Source organism: Uloborus diversus, chromosome 3 (genome assembly GCF_026930045.1).
Source record: "Uloborus diversus isolate 005 chromosome 3, Udiv.v.3.1, whole genome shotgun sequence".
Lineage (NCBI taxonomy): Eukaryota > Metazoa > Arthropoda > Arachnida > Araneae > Uloboridae > Uloborus > Uloborus diversus.
The window spans coordinates 70,458,165-70,470,616 of record NC_072733.1 but is presented as its reverse complement, the minus strand read 5'-3'; the positions used below and the strand labels follow the sequence as shown (position 1 = coordinate 70,470,616).

General features: G+C 30.7%; 1 protein-coding gene across 2 annotated transcripts in view; it reads left to right on the top strand.

Moving 5' to 3' along the window:
• Positions 1 to 12,452, top strand: part of LOC129219361 (cadherin EGF LAG seven-pass G-type receptor 3-like) — a 238,112-nt gene that overhangs the window by 76,503 nt on the left and 149,157 nt on the right. For both annotated transcript variants that reach the window (XM_054853735.1, XM_054853736.1), the window contains exon 2: positions 10,729 to 10,897. In XM_054853735.1, the coding sequence (XP_054709710.1) occupies positions 10,795 to 10,897 (103 nt within the window). In that variant the 5' untranslated portion in view covers positions 10,729 to 10,794. The remainder of the gene's footprint in view (positions 1 to 10,728; positions 10,898 to 12,452) is intronic.

Sequence of the window (12,452 nt, the reverse complement as noted above, 5' to 3'; positions counted from 1 at the left end):
AAATATAAACGTTAAAGTAGGCAAACCGGTTTCGAGGACTATCGCCCCCGTTGTCAGTGCCTAGCTGAGAAATGGAAAACTGCAAGGATTACTGAATTATTCTTGACACAACTGACACTTACAAGGGTGACAGTTTAAATACTTGAGAGACGGCTCCAAAACGAATCTGGTTTCAGCATTTGCTGAGCACTGGATGACCTTAGAGATGTTCGAACTCATGTAGTAGTATCGGAAAAATATTAGGAACTACAAAAGACTCGTTACAAATGTTAAGATTTTCATGCAGGGGAATGTGGAGCAAAGTAAAAGCACGTGTGTGTGGGGGGGGGGGGGGGTGCGAAAAATTTCCACCTTTTTGGAGGTACAAACTACTGTCAAAAATAAAAGATAATGTTTCAATGCAAGTTTTATGGCAAAATATATTGTTTTTTCTTTATGTACCGTAATTTTCAGAACAAATTTTTAGTTTGTTCATTTTCAAAGAAGTAAGTTAACCAAACTGTTTCACTTTGCCCTACATTCCCTTACATAAAACGCTTCCAAAAGATTCAGTTCCCCACTCGTTTGAAGAGAGAGATTAAATCATTTAATACATGTGACTTTTGCGAAAATTGAGATTATAGTTTAGACCCTAATATATGAATTTATATTTTTTTTCCAAAAAAAAAAAAAAAAAAAAAATCCGCCTTTAAGAACTCGATCATTTGTAAAAGTTAAAATTTTGCTAAAAGTTGGCAATTTAATTAGGTAACTAGTGAACACTTTCGGAACCCCTGTCAAAGAGTGATGGAACCCTAGGGTTCCTCAAAAAACAAGTTAAAAATTTCTGATCAACCGGATGGGAACAAAATGCGTTCAGCTCCATTGTTATTTGAGCATGTTTTAGTATAGTACCGCTTCATTTCTTCTATCTGGAAAATTTTCATTTAAGCTAAAAAGTAATTTTCTCTCCATACTCCCCAAATCTGAAGCTATCGAATTTTCAGCAATTACTTTATAACTTCTGTTGAAACTTTAGCTAGAAACTCTTCTATCGTCCTTCAGAAAAAGTTAAATATGCGCTTGAATAATGGAGTAGATTTGCGGCAATCACGAAGTAATAACTTTTATGAGAAACGGCGAATGAAAACATAAAACATAAAAATATATATGCATTTGAAATAGGTCACTCCTGATAGTGGAGGCGATAATTGACCTCAAGCCTTGCGCTTACACCTGCATATTTATTTCCGACTATAATGAAGAACCGCGCCTTCTTCGACTTCAAGATTTATCATCTAAGATTTTTCTTTTCTTTCCACTTGTTAAGGTAAAAGAAATACTACTGCAACCTGTTCAGCTACCAGCTTTTTCTTTTTCAAAGTCATGCTTTTGACCCATTTCGTGTAATGAAAAGAAATTGTTTATTTCAGATTTTTCATCTCTGTGTACCAGTTGCCCTCGTCTCTGCACAAAGGCGTTGTACTATTGTTATCACTCTTAATGGCAAATAATATTTAATCAATTGCACAATTACGTGAGAGTATTTTATTTAACCAACTTTTGTCTATTTATGTTTGCGTGTGTTTATACGCATATATGGATAATAACATACACATACATTTACTGACACGACCCCGATTTATGGGAGGGGGTGTATGAAGACTGATTTGCGAAAATTGGTTTAAGTCTAATATAAGAACATAGGTATTAGAATCAGAAGAGGGGCACATAAGTACACTTGAGAATAAAAATTAATTAGTTTATCTTTCTCCAGGAAAATATTTTTTTTTTAATATGTAGTACCGTTTTCAATTACTGCACTATGTTTTAGTAACACTGTAACTTATTAAGTTGATCTTTCTCCCGGGAAATATTTTTTACATATAATATCGTTTTTAGTAATTGCACTATGCTTTAGTAGCACTAATATTTTAAGTTATTCTCTGAGCTCACTTGTAAGCTTGGAATATTAATTTTGAAATTTATAATCTAATTGAGAAAATGATCGCAGTGCAGAAATTAAAAAAATGAAAGTCGGCGATTGAAAAAATGAAAAACTGGCCCTCTTTATTATTTTTACTTATTTTTTAATTTTTTACGTAGCTCCTACAGTTTCAGCGAATTGGACAACTTTTCATGTAGCCCATACAGTTAAATCTGTGCAAAGTTTCTAACACTTTTGCAGTTAAAATACCCTCGTGTGATTAATGTCTTGATATATGCAATTTACATTTAGTTACATTCCATGGAATGTGTGCACCTTATACACAGGCGCATATGTAATTAAAAAAATATTTGTTTATTTATTTTGATCATACGGACGTACAGTATAACACTCTTCATACTTCTAAGCAAATGCAACCGTGTCAGTAAATCTCAATAATTTTTGAATCGAATATAATATCATAAAATGATAAAGCAATCTCAATGCATGATGTGATATAGGAAACGATAAAAATAATGCATAAAATAGATGAAGTGTGGAAGCTCATTTTTTCCACATTTTACAAATACAGAAGTGCAATAACGGTTTTTTTCGAAATCGAATATCCCATCTTATCACCTCTATTAACTGTATCGTTCATCTGCTCTACCGAATTCTTTCTGTGATATACTTCTTCGTGACTCCAACTTATTCCAGGAAATATTATCGCCAACAAAAATGCGACCAGTAAAACATAAAGAAAAAACTTACGCTAAGCTTCAAGCCAAACAAGAAGGGAAGGCGATCGTAACTGAAGGAACAGGTGAAAAAAAGTTAGTTTGAAATAAATCTACCATTACGGTAGAATTTTTTTTTTCTTTCTGAGCCAATTATTTTGTGTACGGTTTGTAGAGATAGCGCCAACAGCGTTATTTCGAACGAGGATTATTTCGGTTCTGCTAGCGCTTTTTCTGAGTAATAACAATAAGCTGTTGAGAGTAAGGACGAATTAGTTAAGTTCTTTCTTTTTCCGTACCTTTTTATTTGTGTACTTTCTTAACTTGTTATTTTGTGACAAGTTCAGTCTCTGCAATTCGAAAAGAAGAAATTTCGCGTACAATCAAGTAGCAAGATGGACATATGCAAAGAAACATGAAAACACGTTGTTTCTGCTAATTAATCATTTAAAATTGGTGTTTGAGAATAAAAATGGACACCGTATGATAGGTTGCTTATTGCTTCTCACAGTTGATTTTGTCTAATAAGATCATTTAAACACACTGTCGTTAATATATTTTTGAAACAATTCATTGCGATTTAATGAGATTTTTTTCTTTAAAAAAATATTTTAAGTTAGAGATAAAAATTAAAATTTTCTTTTACATAGCCATAAGTTAGGATTTCGAGAAATACCAAATTGATTTAATACCATACTTGCTGTCATTGGTGTTTTCATAGTAGATATTGCTCTATATTTATACGTCAGATTTGTGTGGGAAATCAGGTTTGTTTGGTTTTGGAGGAATTTCATACTTAGAAAAAGAGAAAATAGTTAATTATTTAATGAAAAATTTGCTATGAAAGAAGAATTCAGCATGCATCCGACATTTTATCTATTTCATAACTACTTCTTAAAGTGATGTTTACTGATCAGATAAAGGTTTTTTTTTTCTTCTAATTTTTGTCAAATAACTGCTTTAATTTAACAAAGTTGTTTTAAAAAAATGATTGTAATATAAGCTGTATAGTTGAGAAGGCACTAAATGATACTAATTTAATTACTTGTGCAGCTGTAGAAGTTTCGATGTAATTAAAACAGCTGACGCTGTAAAGTAGAACATTTTAACGTTTGTGAGTCCAATAGCTCCATTTTTTGTTGTAATTTTCCTGATTGCATAAAACTTTTTTTTTTTAATTTGTAATATTTCATTGTTTTATGCGCAATAACATCAAGGTTATTTAATGTCGGAAATTTCCATGCTACAATGTAGCAAAATCGTGATTTCATTAAGGCTGAAACATTTTTGTTTTATGAGGAAATTACCGATTTTATGAAAAACGGTCTTATTCTCTCTTATAACATTCAACCTTTTTCTTTAAAATTATTTTGTTTGCAGCGTATACATATTGAAATACGTAATTGCAATAATCTTTAAAATTGCAGAGAAAGCACTAAGTAAACGCATATATCATGTTCTGCAGCAAAAATCAAAGAAGCGAAATAGTAGCCATTTGTTTTTCAAGGACATGTGAGGCAATGAAAAGCAAAGGGATGAAAGCTTCAAAATTAAAAATTTGGAGATAAACCATACAAACGGTAGGTAAACTTCTCCTCTGTATTGGGGCAAAATATAGTACTAGTTGCACTGGAAGGTGCTACTGTACAGCATGATTTAGAAAAAAAAAAAATCAATGGAAGCCTACCTGAGAAGTTATCTTTAAACGTATTTTACTCAAAACTATAAAATATCCACTTACTTCTCTTTGCTTCTTACTGCCTCATTTTAATTTTTAACTAGTGGTACCCGCACGGCTTTGCCCGTAATAGAAAAATTAAAAGGTCTTTTGGTTCGTCTGTATATTTACAAATAATGTATGGTGAATTTTCTCGCCAATTGGCTTGTACCCATGTTACAGTTCCACGTTATGATAATTTCGTATCTCGCCAATTGGCTTGTGCCCATGTTACGGTTCCACGTTATGATAATTTCGTAATTTACTCGTCCATTTTATGATAGTTTTGTTCTTAAAATTAGAATAGAAAAAGAACCACATTGAATTTTCGAAAAATCGCTTCGAGGTGCACACCCCCATGCTACAAACTAACTTTGGCGAAATTTCATGAAAATCGGCCGAACGGTCTAGGCGCTATGCGCGTCACAGAGATCCAGACATCCTTCGGACATCCAGACATCCTCTTGACATCCAGACAGAGAGACTTTCAGCTTTATTATTAGTAAAGAAGCCATTATTTGAGTTAGATATGACATGAGCGGAATTGTATTTCTGTTGCATTTTTTAAACTCAAGAGAAGCAACTTCCATTATATTAATTCTGTACCTCAGAGCCAGAGGATCGTAAGTCACAAGGGTGTAGAAAAAAAACTTTTCTAGCGCATTTAAAGGATGGAATGAGCGATCTTTTAACCCTGGTAAAAAATTGAGAAAGATATTTTTTTAAATAATTACGTTCACATGACTCGATGCGGAATAAGCTTCTACATACAATGAACTAATGAACAGAAAATCGCAATTTTTGGACTTCCTTCTGGCTCTAAGGTACAGAATTAATCATGCATTTTTCTTCCAGATGCACTTGGAGCATATTTCCGTGCACATTTACACAATAACAATGGGCTTTTTGAAGAGCGTATGGATTTTTTAAAGAATTACTTTTATAAGTGTGCGCTTAAAGGGTAATAACAATATTAATAATGATAACATTAACAAATAAATAAAATGAATACGAATGACAATAATAATATTAACAGTAATATAATAGTAATAATTATAATAAAATTAATTGCAATGATAATAGTAATGATAATCCATTTGATAATATGGAAGAGGAGCTAACGATAAAGATTGATGACGTTGTGCGAATCTAAGAATCTCTCCTTTTTCAACCGAACCAAAAATGAGCTCGTCCAAGAACAAAGGTCTTTTTACGAACCTGACTATATAATTTAAAAATAACAATAAATAATAAGTAAATAAATATTAATTAATACGATTATTATCTTATTATTTTGCTGTCACTTTTTGCTAAATGTGGAATGTTTCTAAAAAAAAAAGTTTTAGTCTTTTTTTCGTTTGAAAGGAACATGAAAGTTTTTAATGTCTGTCAGTTCTAATTATATAGTCCATAGTTCTCCAATAAGATATTTTAATAATTGCTTAAATTGTAAAAATGTCGGCATTTAATTGCCAATATTTACATGTAATTCAGTTTTAATAAAAGAGTGCTGTAATTAAGCATTTTTCGTACGAAATTATTCTAATTTAAATGTCGTAATGTAGTGATTCAATAGTCAAAATGATTGAACTTGTATATCACATTTCAAAAAGGAAATTTGGGGACTTATTGCAAGACAAGTACTATCATTTGTCATTTTCGAATTCAAATATTTAAATTATTTTTCCAAAACTGTGTTATTAATGCAAATAATTTAAATTTATCGCACTATTAGATACAGACTTATTTTTCTTGAAAATGGAAAATTAAAAAAAAAATCTGTCTCCTCTATGATTAATCATACATAATTTTTCAAACACCGAAAAGTTTGACGGTATTTTTCACATTAGTAAACGAAAAATTCATCTATCATAACTTTCAGGAACAATACCTTCATTTCTGCTTTTTACATAGATGAAAATTTCATTGTTTTGCTCTATTGTGTAAACTGAAGCAAAATACATTCTCAAGCATTTATGTATAATTGTAATTTTTCTCTACCAATCAGACGATTTTTAACAATACAATTATTTTTCTCCAGCTTGTGCTGGATTATTATTGAAAGATCTCTCACAAAATAATCCAATAATAACTAGTAATCAGGTCATTGCTCCTACACGTAAAACTGTGACATATGTATCGAATTCAAAGAAAATGAAACAAAAACATTCTTCTGCTGAAAACAAATCCAAATCTTTTCCGAACAGTATTGTAATGAAAATACATTGCATGCGATATATCTCACGTAATACAGTAAAAACGTTGAATAGGCAACAAGTTACTTCTTAATCTAATTTTTCTTTTTAAAAAATACTTTTTCTCTCACTTCTGAGTGAATGGATTAGAGCAGTATGCTGCGACTGGTATCGCTCATAATTTACTGCAATAATATAATAATATTTTTCCAAGTGGGATTGAGGGCCGTGTATGAAGAAAAGAAAAGTGGCTGACTAAAAAACAAAAAGTTTTATTACTCATTGGTAAATGTTTGTCTCATTTACAGTTTTGCATTCAAATTCTGAAAATATAAATAAAAATATTGTTTTATAAGAATGTACAAAACTTGCTGCTGAACTCTAAAATCTTTGATGGTATCTTGTTCTAATCACTTTTTCTATTTGTAGGGTTCTTATTTTTCTACTATTTTGATACTTACTTACTTATTTTGCTCCAAAATGTAAAAAATCAAGCACTACTCCTATGCAGCCATCAAATTGGCACCATGTTTTGGTGTAGCAAATTAATTTGAAAAATAATTTAAATAATCAGTAAGGCAAAAAGGAAAATTCAAAATCCTTTTTAGTGAGTCAAACCGATTGAAAGTTATCAACAAGATAACGCGCGAAAAGCATTTCTGAATAAAATCTAAATTTATCTGAAAACTTGAAAAAAAAATCTGTTATGAGAACTGTGTATAATGCAGCGTAACCAATAAAGTGATATCTTCTCGTTAAGTGTCACTCATCGTATTGCATATTTTCTCGTTGAAGTAGTTGTGATTTGTGTTATGAAAAAATGCGAAAAAAAAATTAAATAATGTTGAGCTACTTTTTTTTTTTGAAACATGTTTGTCATAGTTTAGCGATATGAACCAGAACTCATTTGAAACGTTTCAAACATCAAAATTAACGTTTTAATAATTTCTAATTCATTTAGCCAACATGTCTTTTTTTCATGTATAGAGCTTATATATACTACGTTGTTCTGGGCATTTGTTACATGCTTTTGTATCGTAGATTTACCTTTATATCGTTAAAATGCTATAAATAGAGAAAAGACACACTGGGACCACCTCCTTTTGAAATCATTCATTTTATTTTTATTGTTAAGTTACTGCTAGTAACATCAAATAAATATGCTTTTAATTAACATTTATCGATACACCCAAAAATCTTTTTTTTTTTAAATTCATATTTGAATTGGAGCCATTGTTTTATTTGCCTTTCGTATTTGAATAATAGTATAAATGTAAAACCTTAATTGATTTCTCTTGATCATTTTTTAATTTATTTTTTGTCCGACTAACCTAATTTTGCAACCCAGTTTGAAATGATAAAGAAATATTTTGTATTTGTGAATACTATTCTTTAATAATAATATAGCTGAAAGTGTGGATCTCTTGTTTCTCTGAATCTCTGTCTAGATGTCTGTTACGCGCTTAGCGCTTAGACCCTTCTGCCGATTTTAATGAAATTTGGCACAAAATTAGTTCGTAGGATAGGGTTGAACACCTCGAAGCGATTTTTCGAAAATTCGATTTTGTTCTTTTTCCATCCCAATTTTAAGAAATTTTATCGAGCAAATTATCATAACGTGGTCGAGTAAATCATCATAACGTGTGCGAGCAAATTATTATAACATGGGAGATGAACATAGCAAATTGGCGAGAAATTCATCATCCCATTATTTGTAAATATACAGGTCAATCAAATGACCTTTTAATTTTATACTACGGGCAAAACCGTGCGGGTACCGTACTGAATAAAGATCATTGAATTGTAAACTATGTAACCCCCCTCCCCCCCCTAAAAAAAAAGAAAGAAAAAATAATCTGCACAATGAGATGTACACCTTAAGCTGGTTACGAAAAAAATGTGAAGTGCGAGTTAAGTAATTAACAATGCACATTCCATCCCTTTTATAAATTAAAATTATGATTATCAGTTACGAAACTCAGTTAGTAAATCAAGTCTAATTACAATATAATCAAGAAAATCTTTATGATGAACATTAAACGATGCGACTTATTATTTAATGGTGTCAACGGCAACATTGGTTGTAGACAGGTCTGCTTTTTTTGCAACAAATGACAGCTATACATTATTGACTGTAATTAAACCTGCATCTTATTTGTGGGATTTTCGACCTGTCCGATTGACTGACTTTGCTTCTGTTTTAGTGTGTAAAGCATTATTTGTACCCATTCAGCTCATAACTACGCGACAGTAAATTATGTGTAATAAATTGCTAAAAACATGCACATGAAATGTAAGAATTTTAAAATGAAGTTTCTTCAGTAATGATGTGCTGTAAAAAATTTGTAAAAATTGAGAGCAAATTGGTGAAAAATGGGGCTTCAAACGAATTTTCTTATTAATTTAGAAGTTCAGCAATATTTTTTCTACTTTTTTAAACAAGCAGTTCCTGTTTTTTATACAAAACCAATAGTTAAACTTCATTATAATATTTTTCATTGATATTAAAAGTTAAACTTTTGTGGCCATGTAAAAATATTATTTTCATCAAAATATTGTATTTATGATAATTCACATTATTAAATGAGAATTTAAAATTTAATAAAGTCATTTCAATGATAACTATCATTTTTGGTATAATTTTTCTCATCAAATATACATAAGTATTACTTTGAAAAGCATTGATAGTTGTTTTTTTTTTTTTTTTTTCGTATTAAAGCGCTTTGCGTGCTACATAACAAGAAAATTAATGGACGGTTCAGCGAGCGGAAAGACTGTTAATATATTGATTGGAAAAAAGTAGCAATCGGTCTTAGCAAATTACCTTTGAGATTCGTTACTGGCTTAAACAATAGGGAGATGTTGAGCAGGTGCTTTTTAGAGAGGGAAGAGCATCAGTTTGAAAATGGAGAAGAGCATGTATGAATAATACATTTTTTTTCAATTAGGATTTTTAAGAATTCAAAAAGTAGCCAGCAATATCTAGGAATCTATCTGACTACTACAATATGCTAGATGGCTAATCAAAAAAGTATTTTTGAATGCCATTGGAAACGAACTTGTTACAATCTTTGTACTAAATGACATATTTACACGAAATAAAGCTTTTCTCTTGTTTTTGCTTCGGATAAGAATTACTCTTTATTTATTCCTCCAAAAGTAGTGCAAAGATCATGCTATATTACTCTAAACTCCTAACTTTTATTTACTTAAATTTCTTTTTTAAACGTCCCACCGCCTCTCACACTTTGCAATCGTGAAGGCAAAGGATAAAGCTGGCCCGAATAGAAAATATTATAACAAAACCTAAAAATCATTTAAGAATAAAATATGATAGTACCAAGCAGCCACAATACCTTTTATTTGCTATTTTTGTGTTTGAAATTTGTCATTCTGCACTATTGGGTAATGAACACCTTTGGTTGCTAAATTACTGCTTTTAGTAAAACTTTCTTAGCACCTTTTATCTATTTTTTAAGCTAAAGATTTTTTGAAAAAATGGGAGAATAATTAACAGAAGTAGCAGTTGTGATCAAATTTTTAACACCTTTAATTTAAGAGATTGAGCAATGATGAAATTTAATCACAATACCTCATGACAGCGGAACTTATAGCCTAAACCTTAGTATTATAGCACAGTTGAGTTAAGGTTCTTAAAATAATAATTTTTCACAAATTGTGCCCAATTTCTGCGAAGGTGGTTAAAAAGTTCATTTCAAAGTGCGTAATAGACAAATAAGTTTGGTAAAAATTCTCTTCACCAATGTAAAATATATATTAGCTATATTGTCATACTTTAGTTGTCTTTCAGGGTTAATGCGAATGTAGATTCAATATATTTATTTATTAATTTAAACTGAAAATGATTCATTGTTTTCTATTCATTTGGTGCTGAAAAAATGTAAAATTACTTTTGATTGGAAATTCCATACTAGTTGGCAGTGTTTATTAAATTTGCACATTTAACCTAAATTGTCCCTAATGTGCTCCTCTTTTCTCTAATTGTACTTTTTTGAGCATTGTACGCTATTTAGCGTTATCGAAAAAATCATCAAATGTCAACAAATAAACGGAAGATTAGGATTAAACTTGTCCACAGTAAATCTGATTTTATGTATTTTGCTTATCTTCAAAATCTAATAATGACCTACTAATTCGTTCATTTTTTTCCAGGTCACCTACTACCTTTCCAAGCTCCTAAAATCTTTCAGAAGAAGTGCAAAATCTATTTCATCAAATATGCACAAAGGGTGCAGTAGGTGTGGCCTTAAACTATGTTTATCAAGTTTATTATCTCTTTTTCTTCTTCATGCATTGGCAGCAGCAGATGATTTCAGTCAAGGTGAGTTTCAGTACTCTATTTATCTTTTATTTCTAAAAACTATTGTCATGTAGTATTGCTTGGGGAAAGAACGCTCGTATAACCTTGTTCGCATGGACGCTGTGGTACGATAACCTTGCTGATATTGGACTGGCTCGGAAACACGTTTAATTTAACATGATTATCCACCTTTTGTTGCACTCATAATTCATTGGTTTTGTTTTTAATGCCGTTTTTGAATTATGTTCTGAAACAGGTGGTTCATAAAATAATTAATATCTTTATAAAATATTTAACCTTGCTCAAAATTAAACACAAAATAATTCCCATGTTGTTCACATACTTTAAGTGCTCCAGGCTTAAGGATAGTCTCGCATTCTTTGTCAAGTTTCTACAATATTAATAAGTAAAGACCAACTGCCGTGCTAAGCACAAAAGTGGTATCTGCAGCTGAGTTCAAAATGAGAAATTCCCGTTTAAAGTTGTGCATCTCCATGTATTTGATTCAGATGAAACTTTTTCAGAATTTTTTTTAAAAAATTTCCAAATGTCGATGACTATAGAACATTATATTAGGGTAAAATATGTGACAAAGGACAACCTGGCGACAATAACTCAATTTCGACAAAAAGAGTAAATACGACATTTGTGCTTAGCACAGCAGCGAACCATTGTTATTTATAAATTGCAATTTTTGAAAATAGTTTCTTCGAAAGAAATCACTTAGTCATATAGTTTGAATAGATTTTTTTTTTATTTTATCGAAACCGAAAATATTTTCCATCAATTTTACATGTTAAACTCTTATCGCAAAAAAGTTCATCTCTGCAATTAGTTACGCATTATTACTCTTACTGCTTCGAAATTGTTGTTTATTATTTGCAATAGCCCATGTACTTGAAGATCGCTCCGTTATGTGTATTTATTCTGGAGATGCACCGATATTCGTTTGGTATTCGATATACTGCATACACGTCATTAGATCAGATACTTTAATATTCGGCAACCGAATAGTTAAATTTAAATATTCGAGGAATTAGTAATCGTACACCCTTTTAATGCAATGAAAAGTTGTAGTATAGTACCATAGTATTAAATTAATTCAAATTGTTAATTATTAAAATTATTACGTTCAAAGTAATGTTAATGTAAGAGAACATATTTAGATTTTGATTCTTTGTTGCTTCTTTTTTTTTTTCAAATTTTATGACACGGTTCATTACCGTACTAGAACTAAAACATTGAAGTATTCAACAGCCCCCAAAAAAGAAAATACTTAGGGTCTGGTGGGGGAAAGTGGTCAATGGGGTAAAGTGGTCATACGTCAAATAAATCACTATAGCTTGGAAATAAATGTTCGAATGAATGTGAAAATTTTATTTTAGATTCGGGGAGTTAAAAACTACATTTTTAATACAAAATTTCCAAACCTGGCAAAATTTTATTTGGTAAACAAAATATTTTGTGTAAATATGAAAATTTTAAAAATCTAAACACCTCTTTTAACTTCTTTGGGAAATTTTGTCTGTTAGAATTATGAACAGATTGACGGCACAGGAAGCTTCCTACATGTCTT